This window comes from Corapipo altera, unplaced genomic scaffold, assembly GCF_003945725.1.
Source record: "Corapipo altera isolate COAL_440 unplaced genomic scaffold, ASM394572v1 48b, whole genome shotgun sequence".
NCBI lineage: Eukaryota > Metazoa > Chordata > Aves > Passeriformes > Pipridae > Corapipo > Corapipo altera.
In genome coordinates, this window is record NW_020884884.1 from 6,891,973 (window position 1) to 6,911,695 (window position 19,723).

The following is a 19,723-nucleotide window of genomic DNA, read 5'->3' on the forward strand; positions in this document are numbered from 1 at the left end:
ATCAGTCTAGAAAACCAAGCTTACCTTCCTAAGAAAAACCTTGCTGAGCTCTTGTGTATTTGATTACCACGTTTCCAGTTATTCATCTCTCATAATCATAAAAATTAAATTGAATAAATGTTTCTGTCTTCATTAAACAAAGCAGGACATTCAGGCCTAATAGTACTTGAAACAGGGAAGAGGTGAAAGAAGGTCAGTTTACGTTTCTTCAGAGTTATTAGGCATTTTTGAACTTATATCAAGCACAATTGAGGCATTACATGGCCAAAGCATTCAGTCTGTTGTTTACTTTTGGTTGACTTTTTTTTCCCTCTCCCAGAGCATTTAATGTTACTTTATAAGCACATTTCAGTTGAAATTCTTATTTTTAATTTACTTGAGGCAACCAGTTTATACTGGGTTCAAGAAGTTTATGATGATGGCCTTTTGGTTTTTTGACATTTTTTGCCCTGTTCTTCTTGGAACTAAGCAGTTATATTTTCACCATTATTATTTTAGTGTATTCTGAAATTGCATGATTCAATGATAGGTTTAGATACACAAATGAAACTGAATTGAAATGAGACCTGGTAAGTGTATAAGTGGATGAGAAATAAGTGGAGTTGTGAGTCAAGATAAACAAAACAGTTTTAAAATTACTGCCTAACCAGCAGGATCATGTAGTGCTTTATGTGCCAGATAATCTGGTCCAAGGGAGTTATTTCCCAAGAAATGAGAGCAGCCTGATATATCTCGATTAACGTAGGGGAAAATAACCTCAAACCCATAACAAATAATTTAATAATTTGATTCACAGCCCAAAAATCTTAAAGCAAATATTAAATTAGTCTAATGTGTTTAGAACTCAATAAACCCAAACTTTGGATGTGTCTATTACCTTCTAGTGCTGCTCAGCTTCCAGTACAGAGGTCAGTAAGAAAGGGGCAGGGAATGGAGCACTAAGAAAGTTGGATTCGGTGGCTGAAATTGTAACATCTAAAGAAAACTGGATTTACTATGTCTCTTCCCGTTCTTGTCTGTTGTTTCAGTGCTGTGTTTTTTATTAGGCCAAGCGTCATGCTTTTGGTGTGTTTTTCATGTATCACTTCCCATAATGAGTGTTTTGGTATCACTTCCCTTTTTGGGCTGTCTGCAAATGGTCTACTGCAGGTTTTGTTACCACTTCTTTAAATACCTGCTGTGTGCCTGATCATCAGTAGTTTGGAAGTAAGCCTGGTTTGGAGAGAACTAATACTTTTTGTGGATCCTACTGTTTGCTGAAAAGGCACAACTGGAAAACTAAAAAGGGACAACTATCCTGGTAGAAATCCTACCACGGAAGTGGGTTTTTCAAGGCACTATGCAGATCCTTTTGCCATGCTGCTGTGTGACTAATCATGTAGCATATCTTGAGTGCTAAGTATATGAGTATTCAAAGGCACTGCAGAAAAAAAGACTAACAAGAGTCTTACAAAACTGCTAACATTATTAAGGAAAGTGAAGGCTGAAGGGTGTTGTAAGCCAGAGCCACAGGGAAGTGAATCAGGCAATAGAGCTACCGAGATTTATACAGTTCAGCATCTGTTGTTGTATTAAGGTGAAGAAGCCTAAATATCCGAGGGAACCTTGGAAGATGGGTTGGTTTGTGCACTCTGATTAATGCCTGGCAAGTTCAGCATTCAGTATTAACTAATCATGGGAATTGCAGGTGTAAGTGCAAAAATATATTACTACTTAGGAATACTGTTTCCCTGGTGATTTAATCAGAAAATTTCTACATTTACAGATGTGAATTATCAGTAATGCACATCTGTCATTGGTAGAATTTGTTTTCCAGAATAGAGTGCTTTAAGGCATTTCTGTTCCTAAAAGCACAGACTTTTTTTTTAGATAGGTTATTAGTATTTTTTTTAAAGCAAAGGAATGGGAAAACAAGAAACAAATGAAAATTGCTCAAGTTTTTCTTTTTCATGTAAACTCACAAACAATTGGGAGAAGAATCAATTAAAATCAGAAAAAGTGAAAGGGACACTATCTTAGGGCACTGGAATACCATTCATCCATTTATTTCATCCAATCTGTGGATCAGAACTTCACTTGGAAGCCAAGCTTTACATTTCACAACCCTTAAGAGTTTTTCTGGGTCAGCTGCCATTTGCATGTTGCATACCTTCTCGTGGGAAGGAAGATCTTCTGAAACACAGTCTCAAGGTGGACCCCAACTGTTTGCAAGAAGGGCGTATGTGTGGCATGCCAATGAACTGCTGTAGCTGCTAGACTGGAGACACATTTCATGGAGATGGACTTTCATGCTGGCAGTTGCAGTGTTTGCCACGGCATTGGAAGGGCTTGGAAGATTAAAGAGAGCATTTCTGATTATAGATTACAGCTGTGGAAGCATCAAGAAATAGCTGTACTATATGTGACCAGTGTTTCCTTTCTTAAATTATTATCAAAATCGTCACAGTGCACTGACTGTTTCCTTGGACAGCTAGCATTGCTGCCAGTATCTCCTATTCAGAAGAATTTTTAGAGAGGGACTGATGTTGCAAAATGCTTTCTCCAGATGCTAAATGCAGTTTAGTGTGCACTCTTAAGAGCAGCAGATGTTTTGCATTGTGTTTGATACCTCTGTGCTTTAAGTAAAATAGAGATGGTTTGCGTATTTTTTCTGGCTGCATTTTAGGCTTTGGTTATTTTTCATTTTACATAACGCTAATAGGAGGATTATCTGATTCAGGTGACGGCCTCAAAGAACAAACCTAAACAGCCAGTCTCAGGACCAGCATCAAGAGGCATGTCCCTGCTGCAGCAGCCTCCCTGCTCTACCCCGGTTATGTATTTTGGGACAAAGGTGGCTGAGCCCTTCCCTCGGCTGTCTGGCAAAACTGCTGTGCAACACAGTCACCTGTAGGAGCGTGTGGGAAGGGGGGTACCCATCTCCTTTGTGGAAGAAGGCTGCTTTTGGTTGTTACTGTGCTGATCATCTGTTTTTACATACAGGCACTCCGGCTATGCTGCTCAGGATAAGCAAACAGGCATCATGCTACGTCATCTTGCTAGATAAATAGATTTTTGCCGTTTTGGGGATTTTTTTTGTTTGGTTTTGTTTTTTAAATTTATTTAATTTGTTCTTTAATATCCACACCCCTCTCAGGGTTATCAGCCAGGTAACATTTTAGTGAAGCATTTGTCAGGGCCAAAGGGTGGCATAGTTTGAACAAAATAGCAGAATAGCAACTTGTAACTCCTAACGTGTTCAGAGAACCTGCAAAGCTTCAGTAGATTTCAGTGTAGGTTGGATATCAAAATCCTAGAGGATTACATCAAAGAGACTCTCAGCATGTTTTCTACTGCTTTCCAGTGCAAACATGTTAGCTGTTTTCCACTAGTTCTATCTCTCTTGCACACAGATTATTCAGCAGTCCATGGCATATGGAGTTGGGGTTTCTTTATGTGTATGTTGTTTAATTCCTTTCGTGTGGTTCTCTAAACACAAACTGATTCTAAGCCATTGAGACCAGGCTGTTTTCCAGATGCCTAGCTGTCAGACACTGGATGAGCACAAACTGGAAACTCATCTCCATCCATAGAAAGCAGCAATGTGTGTTGTTGTTCCTGGAGTTTATTTTACAGCTTTGTTACGATCCTAGGTTTAGCAATGTTCCACTGAATTCACTATGATACAAAGGGTGGAATTGCCTTGCTTGTTTCCACAGTGTATAAACTCACCGTTTACCATTAGGGATAGAAACCTGTCTGTGAAATCAAAAGTTGGGAGCAAAGACATTAAATTCTCAGTACAGCTTCCTGGTATTTAGCCATATTGACACCTTCTGTTTTCATGATCTACATGTATGAATATATATTTTTATTAAATTGTCATTGTCTCTCTGTTGCTAATGTTCACTCTATTTAGCTGTTAGGTGGGGATGGGAACCATTGCAAAATGCTCAGGTTCTGCTGATCTTGCACATCTTGCTGTCAGTGGCCATTTCAGTGTGTGTGCCAGTGAGTTTTTGTAAGCATCTCTGGGCTTTTTGCATGTACCTCATAAATAATACTGCAGGTTAAAAATTACTGCTAAATAATAAAAAATGCAATTAATTACCGTAGTTATAAATCATCCTACCAATTAAGAAATTAAAAAATGAAATGGTAGGTTATGAACCATCAAATTTTAGTGAATTCCTTCTTATGTTGATAAAATTATTCATAGAAGTGGAAAGGACTGAGAGGAAAATACCAAATTAGAATATAACTTGTGTTTAAAATGAGTTTGAAAATGTTTTCCACTTTCACTTACTACTTCTATTTTTATTTTTTTAACTTTGCTTCATAAAAATTGAAAGATCAGTTTTTGTATCAAAGTTGCTCTTCAAAATAGGGAAGAACTAGAATAAAATTCAACTGTAGCCTTGACCCTTCATGATGATAAGATGCAGTCATGTTATCTATTTGGCATGTTTATCATCCAGTAGAAATTTTGGTGATTGCTACAGTGGTCAGGGGAGGGGGAAAAAACTAAACTGTATTTAGAATCTTTTATCTATTCTTCGCTGAAACTTGTATCGCTTTGTGAACCAGAAAAGTGTTCCATTAAAAACAGATGTTCGCTGTGCTACCCTTGAGGGGATAGCTTGAGAAGATGAAGGCAGGGAGTGATTATTGCTCTTTTCCTTGTTTTTTTGTTTAGTGGAAGTGATACTCATTGGAATTCTCCTCTCTCTAGGTGGTTTGTTTTGGACGCAGAAACAAGGGATCTGGTTTCAATACACACTGATGGCAATGAACAGCTTTCAGTGATGCGCTACTCAGTAGGTAGGCAGACTTGTACATGGAGAATAATTCTGATAAATCACATATATGTTCTGTTAAATGATGTTAAACCAATCCCCAGTCACTAGAAAAGACACAGCTTTGAAAAAATTGTTTCAGATACTTAATATATAACTGTGTATTTTGCTTACAAGTTTGTTTGCGTGTGCTGCATCTTGGAGTTTTGTAACTACAAAAGTTACCATTGCCTTTCTCAACCTTTCCTTCATGTTACACTGTACTGTCATAATAAATGTTAGCTTTCCTCCAAGAAAAAATAATAGTTCTTAACTACATAATTGACAGGTTAACAGAAAAGTCTGTAAAAAGCTTAATATTTCAGTGATATTTTAATATACTCCTTAGTTGGTTTTCAGGTTTATTAATGCAAAACGATAAAACTAAACTCATGTCTGTCTGACAGTCAGAGCTATTTGTCAAGTATTTGCTAAGGGATTACGTGGAGTCCAAGCCAGTATTGAGTCTCCTCTTCAGGCATGACATGAAAAATCATCAGAGGCTGACTCCTCTGTCTGTTAAAACAGGATGGAAGAACACCCTTGTAAATCTTTTTCTTGTTTGCTTTTGGCTAACATGGAATGTCAGTGAGCAAAATGTTCCTCTGCTGCTGCTGCATATGCCAAGCACAGCAATTTTAGATCACTGATATTCACTGAGACTGGAGGTGTTCGATCATGATTCATGGCAGCTTTTGTCCATGTACTTTTTTTAAATGGAGACAATATAGATTAGAAAACTGCTTATAATGTTTGAATGTCCCACATCTTTAGACATTATTTAGTGATGATTTATATGCAGTCCACACCTCCAAAGTTAAGGTGTCCATAGAGTAAATACTGTTCTGCATTTTTATGATGCAGAAAACTCAAATCTGCCTCCTGTCAACAGCTTTCAGAAATCCAGTGCAATCTGAGGATTTATATCCTGGCCATTGGACACTGACTCTAAAAAAAGCAGAAATGAATGAACTTGCCCAAAAACCATACTCAGAAAGTAAACAGTTACTGACTGAAAAACAGCATAATGTAAACAGTTATGAATCCTTCAATACAATTCATAAGCAGTAGGTTAACTGAGACTGTTGTCTTAGCGATGTCTGAAATAATTAAATTTCAGAAAGAAACATTCTTTTAATTTATATCAAATATTCTGTGTTGTAGATGGCACCTTACTTGCAGTTGGATCCCATGACAACTTCATTTACCTCTACGTAGTAACAGAAAATGGAAGAAAGTATAGCAGATATGGAAAATGCAATGTAAGTTTTGGAGCACATATAATCATCAGTTCTTGCATTTTGATGTTATACATACACTATGATGGTTAAGTAATGAAACCCTTTCCAGACTGATACTTTTCCCTTTTAGTTAAATGTTTGACAGTGATTTTTTCAGCATTTGATTGATTTGGAACTTCAGTCTAATGGGTACCATAACTCTTGGTTTTCAGTGATCACTTTTGCATCAAATATGACTAATTTATCAGACCATTGCCTGTTTCTCTGAAAAAGGAAATTAGCAGTAAGATGGAGAAATGCCTTGCACCTGTATGCTGAAACTCTTTCAAGGAAAATATTACATTTGTTTGGGGTTATTTTCCCCCTATTGGTAAAGTACTCCTTGAACCAACATATGGTGGTGGAATTCCGTTAGAACATGTACTTTTGGAGACTGCGAATGTACACTGTTTTCAGCTGTAATAGTTACTACCAAACTTGAAATCGAAGGATATGGCCCAGGATAAATAGATCTAAGTGTAGCACAAGTAGTGGCATTTATATTAGTCATTACACTTAGATGAGGTTGTCCCAGTGCTACAGAGGTACACTATTTTTTCCTTAAGTGTTTGGTTATCTAACATTCTGGCCTTAAGTTCAGCTATCTCTTTAGGTTAGTGGAAATATTTACAAAAAGAACACGTGAAACTTAATGGGATTTGCAAATTACATCATAAGATCAGGTTCACGTTTGAAGTGTGACACATGCTGCTAGAGCATGTGGGTCCAGAGCAGCCTGTGTGCAACTGCCGTGGGGGGCACAGGGCTGCCAGGGCAATCAGCAGCAGTAGGTTTGCTCCATCCCTGCAGTGTGCAGGGTGGCAGGGCGGGCTCAGCGCTGCCATGGGATGCAGCTGGGCAGGAAGGGTGGTGAGTGTGCTGGGGACTCCTCAATGTCAAGATTGTGGTGTGGGGTGAGCCAGGGTATGCTGCAGCCCCTGAGCAGGGTGATGATGAGGTTACCCCATACCACAATGGTTGTGAGATGAGAAGCTGGATCTGCAGCCTTCCGCAGGAGCTCAGGCAATGGGAAAAAGGCTGAGCCTGCAGGGAGCTTAGACCAGGGTCCCAGTGGGGCTAGTGGGGATGGCAGTGGATGACTGCACCTTAGTACAACATTTCATCTCATCGCTTATTTTTTTAACCATAGAATATAAAATATCTCAGAGATGGCTAATCCTAACATACATAATATTGAGCTGACTGTGTACTTCAAGGTCTCTGTGAGCTCTTTGAAGATGCATGAGCATTTATTTCTGTATATCGTATGTATTATGTGTCAAGAGGGAGCATATTGTAACTTAAACCATCATCTATATGTCCCTCTGTCCCTCTGCCTTGGCAGGAAAGGGGTTTATAAAAATTAGGGTGGGAAAATTGACCATTGTTATACTCAGGCAGAAGTGTTAAGGCTTCAAAGGAGATTTCTTTTATCCCATTTTTTTTAGTCTGAGTGACTGCATGTAGAAGACAAAACTGGCAAGCTGGTTTCTGTCGGGGCTGAGCTCCCCTGACCCCTCCAGCCTGTGCAGAAGGCAGTGACATGTAACTGTGAGGCTGCTGATCCGATTTCATGCACCCTGTGCCTCCCCTCTGCTTCCTGCCAGCATGCTGGCAGGTCCATACCAGTTTGATGCTAAGCAGGGAGACACCCAGGCATGCTTGGGACCCAGAGCACTCTCCTGGCACTGCATCCTTCTGGCATTCTGTCATTCAGTAGCCTTGCGGGTGACCTCCAAGTAGTATGACTCAGTCCTCCTGGTAGTCAACTTCTAGTTGTTTCTTCCAGCTTGAATGCATTACTCAAATACTTTCAGAAGGATTTTATCTCCTGAAGTAGCATTAGCTTGTGCATGAGGGCTGTATGCCCACTGTTACGTTTAAATCCCCTCTCAGTCGTAACCAGGCATTCTGCTGCTGCTAGAGAGGCAAGTCTGTGACCTGTGAGGCTGTTTCCACAGTGAGGGAATAGTGCTGGCTGGGATCAGAATTTCAAATGAGCCTAAACAACCGTTTTGTCTAGTACAGCTGTTTTTTGAGGGCTCCAGCTATGCAGTCAGCAGTTTGAAGGTATGGGCTGGGATATGAACTTCCAGCATGTCAGCAGTTCCTGGGTGGCTAGTGCTGTCTCTGTTTGCCTTACATCAGAGAGAACTTAGCAAAAGAGGAGCAAATGCTGTGCATTTACGGAGAGGGCTGTGGAGTGAAAGCCATGCAGGCAGCCACACCAAAGTATTTAATGCACTAGACTTGACCTGAAATGATTTGTGTGGCTCTCCTATAGGCTATGGGCATTTTGAACCTTGAACCACTCAAGTCTGCAACAGATAAACATTGCCAATGAAGGAGAGGGTTTCCATTTAGTAAGATAGTTTTATTATCCAGTGATAATATGAATCATTACATTCACTGTATATAAAGGTACAGAAAAGGAGAGAGTAAAATGTTGCCTTATCAGTGGGCAGCTACCAAAGAAAGATTTTAATAGGAAACAGGATCCTCCTATTGAAAATATGATAACAATGTTATTTTCCAGTTCATCATTTGGTGATCGCTTGCCTGAAGTGATTTTGCAGCCTAGAGCCCCCTGGCCAATTGCTTTGTTGCTTGCCCTGCAGCCCCCAGGAATTTTAACAGCTGCCAAATGTCTGGCAGGATTTAGTAAATGACTGACCAATTCTTTTCCATGTTGGAATTCAATTGCAAATTCGAAGACTTGAAAAATAAGGGGAGGGGGGAGAAAAAATCCTAGCCAATTGTACACTTTTTATTTGTTTAATACCAAGTTTGCAAGTCAGTATCATATATCTCACCCATGACTGCAAAGCAGTTATGTCAGTACACTGTTCCTTTGCTTGAGGGAGAGACTAGTTCATAAGTAAATAAATCATAAAGGCTAGCTTTTCTCCTAAATGTTTTTGCAGTCTCTCACAGAGGCCTGGGAACAAGGAGACAGGACATGGGTGTATTTCTACATATAATTCTGGAAGCAATCGACATCTCTTAGAGTTCTCTGTGGAAGCAGTTGGTGTGGTGGGTGACGTGGCAGCCAGTGCAGTGCTTCTGCATGGCCCTGCAATGGCCAGTGCAGACTGGGCCATGAGACCCTGGGCCATTCAGGCTGAGGGACACCATCCTCATAATGCCCCCTGAGAGAGGGAGATAAATTGACTTGAATCAGTCAAGAAAATGCCATTTTGTTGCCTGGCAGAATGACTAGGAAGGGGAGGAAATAGATGGACTTACAAGAGGAAGAGGAGCAGTGAGAAGAAATGGAAGGGTAGAGGAAGAAAAGAGTGACATGGATGTCACTTTTATTAATTTCCTACCCTTTCCTCTACAGGAAATAAATTATTCCTACCTTATACAAATTTTTGGCTTTTCTGGAGCCTTTCATAGCTTTATTATTATTATTTTTGTTGTTGTTGTTATTTTTATTATTGCTACCATCAAAAAACTCTGTGCACAGGAAAAATATTCTGACCAGCTGCATTTATCTTCTCCCTCAAAACCCCAGATGGGTGTTTAGCCCTCAGTGTGCTCTTGATGGTAATAACTAAGCAACTAGACCAGAGGGTTTTGATTCTTAATATAGATGACCCCGTGCCTATAGTCAGGACAGCTTTCAAAGCTGGCACTAACATGTGTGCAGTGCAAGAAGCACAGCAGAAACTTTCAGAAAGCTTAGAAGAGTATTCTTGTAACACCAGGTCATGATCTTGTACTTTTTACGTTGTGGTTATTAACCAAGGTATCCTAGGTTTTTAGGGTGAGCATTTAATGGAAGTTTTTTTAAATGGATAGAGAAATAAGAGTTCTGTCACTTTTTTGTTGGGCTCTAAAAATGATCCCATGCAAGTTACTTGCTTTTCTCAATTAGTAACAGTGCGTATGTTCCTAATTCACATATAAATTTTGAGTTAATCCATATTTTAGCATAATGCCTTCTAGCAGTAAATCATTCTGGAGTCCAAGAGGGACACGATTTACAAGGGAAGAGTGGGAGAGGCCTGCATTTGTTTAGCTGTTAGTGATTGTGGCGCTGTGAGTAAGGAAGGAGCCTTTAAAACAACACAAGTGAATTGCAGCAGACCTGGGGTGGGTGGGGAGGTGATTTTTTTTTTTTTTTTTTTTGCTGTTACCTGTCCCATCTGTGGGTGCAACTTCTGCTTCGCTTTCCACTAAAGTAGGTGTTTCACACTGCTGTTACTGCATTCTTCTCCAGGGACATTCCAGCTATATTACACACCTTGACTGGTCCCCGGACAACAAGTATATAATGTCAAACTCAGGAGACTATGAAATACTGTACTGTAAGTATGAAATTAAATAGACTGGAAACAGAAAGATGTATAAACTGTCAGAATATTTAGAAAAATATGTTTGATCAGGGCTGTACAAAATGCTTACTGACAAAGGGACCAATTTGAACTTGTGTAACCTGATATCTTGATGTTATTCAGAGCTGTGTATTACCTAATGGCAATGCCAAATACAACTTACTTCTTTACAAGGTCATAAACATTTTGATGTTGGCCCAAAGTTCTGTAGATTGAAAATAATATATACAGTTGTCTAATTGATGTCAACAAGACCAGTTAGTGGGTCTGTGCCACAGTTCTGGGGTTTCTCGTTTGAAACTTATCTTGGCTGGTGGTGTTGAAAACTAAGCAAAGCAATATTGCTACTTTAATAAGTTAGTGGAAATAATGTTTTTGGGTTTGTCTTTTTTTTAATATACAAAAATATGAATTTAATATATAATGGCTATGTCAGAAATGCAACTTGAGTAGTGCATATCAGTCTGTTTTTAAATTGTGTTTTGTATTCTTGTCTTCTTACAACTTTTAACTAGATCCAAGAGGACTGCAGTTTTTTCCCTGTACAGGCAAGAATAGCCAGTAGTTTAAATATCTCTCACTTTAACATGCTTTTTCTGCCTGTCACACTTAAGTTTCAAATCTAGATAGTGCAATCTATCAAAAGGACATGTTGGTGCTTTAATTTCATGTATAGGGAAGAAAAGAGCTGTGATCCATTAGTAGTGGCCTAGTGTATTACAAGATGGACAATCTTTCCTAGTTAAAAGTTGAAAAGCACTCTGAGGTTTCTCTGTCAGTAGTTGCTCACTGTTTTAAAAGCAGAACTTCCTGAATGACTGAATTTTAGCACATCAGTGGAGCTGGTAGGAGGAAGAAATTATTATATTACAGACTTTTATTAAAGCATTTTATTGAGTTGGTAGCAGGGTACTCAAGCTGCAGGGAGGTTATGCTATCAGAAGAGGGAAATGAGAAGTAAATATGACTCATAAAAACCAAGTAAAGCTTCAAGTGTCTAGAATTTCATAAACGTACTGGTCTGTCTTTGCCTCTACAATGTAATTGCAGATTGGTTTTAAGATGCATTTATTTACTGTATTAGCATCTTCAGAGAGCACGTATGTAAATAAAATTTTGCATTGCTTAATTCATCATTCACTTTTTTTTACAGGGGACATTCCAAGTGGCTGTAAGCTAATCAGGAATCGTTCTGACTGTAAGGATATAGATTGGACAACATATACTTGTGTACTAGGCTTCCAGGTGTTTGGTAAGCACTGTTTAACTTGCTTTTAAGCTATCCATGCTGTGCTTGTGTTTTTGTTTGCTTCAGTTTGTCATTAGAGGTACACTGTTAATGATTATTAGGGATGGTGCTGAGATCACAGACCAAAGAGACTGACCACAATATTTGTCTGAAATAAAGAGCACCGGATGTTCTACAGACAACGTGCAATTGGTTTCTGTTTAGTTCTTGGAAGTCTGAGATTTGACTTTTCTACTGTCATTTCAGGCTACCATTTTTAGACGCAGAAAGCTTATATTTTAAAGTGCTCATATAGCACATGTGCATTCTCCTTTGCTTACCTTGTTTTTGGATAGGAACAAGAAGGTGTGAGTGTAGGTTATAGTCCATAAATTAAAATCATGACAGTACTTTGATACCTGTAGTCAAAGGTGAGTAATATACACTGTTTGAAAGAACAAAGATGCTTTACAGATTAAACAGATATTTTGCCAAGTAGTTTATTTTTAAAATGCACAAAACCACTTTACAAAGCTGACAGATCTGCTTTTAATAGTACAGTTCAAACTGCTTTTGCTTATGACAGCTCTTTTGGCCATAAATAAGGAACCTCTCTGTGATGGGTTTAAAAGTACGGTTCAACCTCTCAGTGAAGTTGTATGAGCAGGGTGTTGAATGTCTCTCTTCCACCACTGAGATCAAATACTTGCCTCTGTCCTTCGTGTTGGTGGAAATATCAAAAGCAGGTAAATCAACAAATTCTTTAGAGGTGAGGGTTAGGTGTGCAAATCTTTTCACAGCTGCTAGAAGTTCAACTTTTAATACCAGTTTATATGCAGGATAGAAGAAAATCAAGTGAGTTTGAATGCTTTCTGTAGCTGTCATGCATGTTTAAGGGCTGCCACATCCTTAATGAGCAAGTAGCCTTAAAGGATTGAAGTTGGTGTGTGGGCTAACACTGACACTCTTGTGTAGCATATTGGTTGGGTGGAGGGCATTTGGTGCTTAATAACCAGACATGATTTCCTTTTTTGGTAACAAAGATCTGAAACAGAATAGGGAAAATAGAGGGATCAGAGAAGGAAGATGATGAGTTGCTAGACTGCATAAATATTTCCGAGTTCTTCGGAGCTTGAAGTAGGTAACAGAAATAAACAGAAGCATGCTCTTTCTGGAGCTGAATACTGTTGCTTATTGCTCGTTTGATGAAAATATTGGTTTCCATAATCCTGAGAGCTGTGAACCAGGTTGTGTATGTGTTTGTTTTTATTCAGTCTGTCTGGGTGAAGTTGGAAATGGATGGCTGTATCCTTCTGATGCTCTGTGCATTTGGGCTTAGGCTAACAAGGAATTGGAGCACAGTAGTCATTTCCTCACTGTCTTTGCTACTGTGACTGAAATAATAGTGCAGCACAAAAGCTTTTTTTAGAATGGAGTATTAGAAGATTCGGGAGATGATACAGAAAGTGAAAACCAAAACTCTCATGCTAATATGATGTCTTTCTCCAGGAGCAAGGAAAACACTTTGTAAGGACTGCATATTCCTTCTGGAATAGACTTGGAGCTGAAGCATTTTAAATTTTATGCAGAGTACTTAAATCTACCAGAAACATGGAGATAGCAAGCTCTGTTGCTACTGAACTTCTACCACTACATTTGGTGGCAGAGCAGACAGAATAAGGGGAGCAGCTCTCTGAATCCCAGGGCTTTCCCAGAAGTGTCCTTTACTCCTGACCTAAGGAGGTGAGATGTGGGAGCGCAGAAAGAGTTTGGTTTCACATCTGGACCATTCGCTTTGTCTCTTTAACAGCTGTTAGATAGAAGCTACTAGCGACTGGGGCCAGGCTGTGGACATAAGCAGCTCCCATAATCCCTGTTTTGAGAAACCCTTTTACTTTTAGTTTTTAAAAAGTGGAAAAGTCTTTTGATCTTGTCTGCATGCCCTTTTGGATTAATATAAACTTTAACCACTCTGGATTAAGTTTAAGTAGTCTCAACTGCTCTCAAAATCTTCAGTGTGCCAGAGGACCTGGGAATGAAGTAGATAAAGCAGATAATGTGATGTTATTCTGGGGAAGAACAGAATATATTTAAACTTCCTAGCCAAGATTCATCATGCCCTAATTTTATACTGTCTGCTAGTCTGACACCCTTTACAGAATCTTAAAATAATGGCTCTGTCTCAGACAAAGGCAAGTATTTTCCCATTAAATCAGACAGTACAGCTAAGCCAACCTAGCATATATTTGCTAGTCTGGCTTTGACCCGAGGGGTCAGCTGGCTCAGGGATCCAAGCAAGCTAGGGACTGCTCACTGACACTCAGGAGAGAGGGTTAAGTTTATGGGATTTGGGTTTATGGGGTATGTGTTTTACAGTTCAGCTCTGTGGATAGTGTGCCATAGGCTCAGGCATTACACTGTTGTCAGCAGAAGAAAAAGGACAGAAATGCATGGTTTGGATGAAAACAGCATTGCTCCTTTTTGGCAGTTGATATTACTATTGGCTCAGCAGTATCATCACTCTACACCCCAAGCAATTGAAGTCACTCTCTGGGTTACTGCACGTTTCCCACACTTTTTTCTGAGCAGATTCTTTTGAGAGGCTTAATGCTGTTTAGCAGAATTTATGGAAATTGAAGTGCTGTTGTCATGCCTCATAATAATATTTTGGGAGTTTTGTTATTTTTACAGCTATATTGAGAACTAAAACCTCAGTCATATTAATGTCTTGTTTTTTTCCATGTTTGTGTGATGCATTGAAAGTGAATTCTGCTGTCTTAAGAAAAAAGGTGGCCTTATATTTAGAGCTGCTAAAGGACTTTGCAAACACAAAAGATGTTTAATAAGAGATGCAGTCTTGAGTATTTGTAATTTTAATCTTAAATTAAAAAGAAGAAGAAATTAAAAAGAAGAGTCGGTAGAAGAGCTGTTTGTCTCAGTCTGCCTAAGGTGGTAGCTGAAGCTTCAGGAAGTTGAACTTCGTTTATTATTCCCACCTGTTGACAGTATTTTATATACAGAAAGCCAGAGGAAATCTAAAATTCATTCATGTGGAGCTACTTGAAAATTCTTAAATAGTGTATATTTTCCAGTTTGATTTCACTGATATGAGAACACTAAAATGTTTCTGAATACTTTCCTTAGCACTTCATGTCTTTATTTAGTAAATTACCTACAGTGTATCTTACTGACATTGTAACAAGTTTAACAAGCTGCCTTTGTATTCTTCAGAGAAAATTAAGTTCTTACTCCACCCGCTGAAGAATGGAAAAAAACAACTTTTTTTTAACTGTTGTCTTTTTAGATAAAAACAAGAATATATAGTGTGGGAGTTTGAAAAAGATAAGGCAATTCTGATTTGGCTTTTTGTACTGTATAAAGCAGTAGACAGCACATGTGTTTTATTTTACTGAAGTCAGTGACTGTAATGGAGGAAGAAGATATTTTCATATCTGATAATCAGTATACCTCTCAGTCAATCAGACACACAGTTTTTTGGAGTGGGTGTGAAATTCAAGGAGGGGAAAATTCCTCCTAACTCCTGAACCTAATTAGAAACTTAAGTCTGAGCTTAAAAATATGGTACTTTGGTATCTTATAACCCCTTGCTTACCTTTTGTTCAGCTTTCCTTGCAGATGTGAATCGTCTGTTTTGTTATGGGAATCTCCAAGGTCTTTATTTTTTGTTAAAACTAGAGCCTCCCCCATCCCCAATTTGCTCAGTGCTATTCATCCAGGAAATGTTATTCTTTTGTCTAGACATATCTGTGTCATTCTTTTTGGTTAAAAGCATATTGAATTGTACTTAAGCACTTGACAGAACTTATATCTATGAAACCCATGCAGGATGGATTTCTGTGCAGAGTATCATCAATCAATTGTCTCCTTTGAATCACACAAGTACTAAGATTTAAAATAAAAGAAGCCAAACCAATTGAAACAGAAGAAACCAACAAAACCATAATGTACAGTACATGTATTTGTCCCATGTGTCAGCATCACTGTTACTTTTAAAATGTCTGTGCATGAATGAAAGTGTTAAGAGTTACCAGTTTTAGCAGCAAACTTAAGCTTTAAACAAGACTGAGGTTTTGAAGAGGACACGAATGTTAAGCCTGAGATATTATCCTGGCTGAGACTGAGGGTTTGGGAGAACTGGGGGTGGGGGAGCAGCATTAGACTAGCAAAATATTTATGATATTTAATACCGTGCACATTCCATTTTCCAGTTGAATTTCTATCTCACCTTTTGTTAAGCTCGTCTTTTCTCACAGCTTTGTAGATTTTATTTTTGTTTATGAATTGTCTGTTAATTTGTTTCTAAAACTACCGTGACTGAATATCTGCTGTACTCTTTCCTAGGAGTTTGGCCTGAAGGATCAGATGGAACAGACATAAATGCCCTTGTCAGATCCCATAACCGAAAAGTGATAGCAGTTGCTGATGATTTCTGTAAGGTCCATCTCTTTCAGTATCCCTGTTCCAAGCCAAAGGTAAGTAGTCTAGACCAGTCTAGTCCATGTGCTTGTTTACATTGTGTGAAGCTTTCCTTGCCAGACACCTGCTTCCAGCATAGTTGTTTTGGAACCTGGCAGCCAAATACCTCATTTATATCCAAGAACCCCCATTAAATTTATATAGAAAATAGGAAGTATAAAATATTATAAATGCAAAACAATATACCTAAAAGTGAAATGGCAATAGTTATCCTTAAATTCTGGAGCAGAGCTTGACGCTTTGTATTTGCTGGCCTTAGTATTAGGTTCATTACTTTTTGCATAAAGATCTACATCTGTCCCAAGTTACAGACCTTAAGAGTTGATGTATTGCAGCAAAAACATAATATAAATATAATTCTTTCCTCTTTTGAGAATTAAGATCTCTCTTGAAAGGGCTAAGCAAAAATACTGGTAGTTTTAAATTTCCGTATCGTGTGCTTTTCTAGTCAATATGTGATTTATCTGTCTGCTTGTTTTCAATAGGCTCCAAGTCACAAATACAGTGCTCACAGTAGTCATGTGACAAATGTCAGCTTCACTCATAGCGATGGTCACTTGGTTTCAACTGGAGGGAAAGACATGAGTATTATTCAATGGAAACTTGTAGAGAAGGTAACTCTACCGCAGAATGACATTGTCATAGATATCGGTGCAACCAAAGTGCCCATCCCTGCCAGTGAAAATGCTGTGCAGTCTCCTGCACATCTCCCACAGCCTTTTAATGAAATGAACCAAAATGAAAGTGTAACTGGCAGCTCTCCGGTTTCTTTGGAGAGCAACTTGGAGCAGTCTGCGGAGGCCAGCGAAGAGCAGAGTGAGGAGCAAAGTGAGGGGAGCAGCCTGGATCCTGCCGAGCCGAGCTACGAAGAGCCCTCCAATGAGCTGAGCGAGGAGCACAGCGAGTCCACAGTCACTGAAGAGCAGCAAGATAACTCACCGGTGTCTTAATGCTCCCAGCTCAGGCGGTTATTTTCCCTTGGTGTGCGTGCTTTCATTACAGGGTGAGGGTTCAAATAGGGAAGACTAGCTGAGATTCATGACCACTCCAGATTTTGAGTTTCAGTGAGATTTTTAGTCTGAGCTTCAGTTCAATGTGTGGAACCATCCCAAGGGCCTGGCTTGATGGTCTGTGTCAAGATCTGGTCACAGTTAGTAGTGGACATTACCATAGATCCATTTCAGTTCTGAAATCGCTGTCAGGAAGTAGCATGAAATACATACTGGAAAAAAGGTTAGCTCTGAGAATTAGCTGGAGTAGACCACCTTAACTATGTGAAAGTGCTTTCTGAAAGAACTAAGCTGATGGGAAGTGCTGAGCTGTTCCAGCTGGGGAGTCCTGTACTGCTTTTTCCAGGTGCAAAGACAAACAGAATGAAACAAACAACCAAAAAGCTCTTTGTGGGGCTGTTTTCCTTTGTTTTTTCTTAATGAAAAAAATAGAGGAAAAATAATGTAACAATGCCACGTGTATGGCGATGCCTTCTTGATCTAACACATATGCAATTTTCTAACACTACTAATTCCTTGTGGAGTCTGAATGTGTTTGTAGTTGGTCTGCCCTGGGTGCTGCTAATTCTAAGGCAAATCCTGTCAAGGAACGGTGTCAGCTGTTCCATTTTCACAGACTATTTAATAGCAGACTAACCAAATACTGGCATATTTCACTTTTCGTGACCTGAAAGTTGATTTAAACTATAGGATGTAATTGTCTCTTCAAAGAATTGCTTGCCTAGAGAGTTGGAAACTTGAGAGAATCTTTACAGTGACTTTGATGTGAGCAGTAGAGGAAGCATGACAAGAACACAAAAGTCAGATGGGCTCCAGAGTTAAACTTCAAGCCTTCAAGCAAAACTTGCTCCATCCCTAGTAGGAGAAATATAAATACAGTTAACTTAAATTATTAAATTGGTGCTTAGGATTAGTATATTAAGCTGATAATTTTTTCTTCTGAGTTTTTAGAGGTAACTCTAAGAATCATTGAACTGCAGTCTGTACTTTTTATTTTTTCCCCTGGCTCCCTTAGCAGTTGTGATATAAGCATACAGTAATTTAGATGATGATGATGTGATTTTTTTTTTTTCCCTAGACTTGCTGATCTATTATTTTTGTGATTTTTATTTCCACTCCACCCCTCCCTAGGTTGCTCTAAGCCATGCAGCTCTCATGTGGCTATACCTGGCCAGTTACGGGATATCTTGGCATTTGTTATGCATTTGGAAAGTACTTTTTTTTTTACGAAGTTTGTCAGATAGCTACATTTTTTTTCTTAAGTGCATACATTTCCTACTTTAAAAAAAGGTATAGATTTACTGGCAGATATCCATTTCCTATGTACTTGTTTATATTTTGATTACATAGAATTTTCTTTTCTAACTTGCTGCATTGTGCTGGTATTTTAGTTCTTAGTTAGAATATCATGTTTAGAAACTTTGGATGAGTTCATAAGTCTTAATTGTGCAAGCGTTTACGTGATTGTGCCATTCCAAAGTGCATCAAAACTGTCATTCCCTTACTAGTATCTTCTCAGGAGAAATGCTACAGATCAGGTATTTAGTCATCGTTTGGAAAGATAAAAACAAATGGACTCCCAAAGGACATTTAGAACATTTATATATAAAATATATAAATATATATATACACACATATATATATAAAAAAAATATCCTCTTGTTTACAACAGTTCCAGAGAACCTCAAAGTAGTTCCCTTCAGATGGAGGGAGATATGGATTCCAAGCAACCCATCTGTTTAAACTGTGCTCTGTACATAGAGTTTTACTGGAGAGCTCTAGTATGCCTGACTTGCAAATTTGCCAAATAGCAGTGGAAGATAAAGGTCAGCTCATCAAAATTCTTGGTTACAAATGAGGAATATGCTGTAGGTTTAGAAAATAATCTTAGTAAAGGAGAAAGGATTGTAGAGCTAATGAGGCACAGAGAGCTCTCTGTCACTTTTATGAACTCCACATAAGCAACACATTTCTATTTGGAACATCTGTCACCTGGGGTTGCCATGTAAAGTGAGAGTTATAGTTGTGATATTCTTGTGTTTGTAGTTCAGAAGACTCTACTAATATGCAAAAAGCCTTACAGCTTTCAATTGCTGGCAACTACTGTTTAACAATTAAATCTGTGATAATGGATGGAAATGGGTGGGATTATGTAACTGTAGATGTTTTAGAAAAATAATTGTGAATGAATTATGATTAAGAGTGTTTCATGTGAAGATGTTTGAGCCATTTCTATCTATCATGCATTCCTGTCTCAAGGCAGAAAACTTTGAAGATTAAAAAAAATAAAATAATCAAAATGAAATATTACAGTGTCTTTCTCTGTATCTGTTCTGGTTGTTTCTGTTATAAAGTGGATGCTGCCATCACAATTGCAATGTCTGGGTCTGTGATTTTGGAAGAACCTTTTAACGTGTGCTTTTTTGATAACCTCCCAGGCCACCTAAAAATAAGTTAGTTCAGCATCATGAATCTTATTTGCTTCTCAAAAGTTTTATGACATTTCCCTTTTTTATTTTTCATTAATCTCCTACTAGCATTATCCTCCTGTAGC

The 19,723-nt window shown here is 38.5% G+C and overlaps 1 protein-coding gene across 5 annotated transcripts in view; it reads left to right on the plus strand.

Moving 5' to 3' along the window:
• The window catches only part of EML4 (EMAP like 4), a 149,996-nt gene extending 130,522 nt beyond the window's left edge, over window positions 1-19,474 (plus strand). For all 5 annotated transcript variants that reach the window (XM_027641481.1, XM_027641479.1, XM_027641480.1 and 2 more), the window contains 6 exons: window positions 4,712-4,800; window positions 5,979-6,076; window positions 10,320-10,407; window positions 11,588-11,686; window positions 16,025-16,155; window positions 16,645-19,474. In XM_027641481.1, coding sequence (XP_027497282.1) covers window positions 4,712-4,800; window positions 5,979-6,076; window positions 10,320-10,407; window positions 11,588-11,686; window positions 16,025-16,155; window positions 16,645-17,109 — 970 coding nt within the window. In that variant the 3' untranslated portion in view covers window positions 17,110-19,474. The remainder of the gene's footprint in view (window positions 1-4,711; window positions 4,801-5,978; window positions 6,077-10,319; window positions 10,408-11,587; window positions 11,687-16,024; window positions 16,156-16,644) is intronic.
• The last annotated feature ends 249 nt before the right edge of the window (window positions 19,475-19,723 follow it).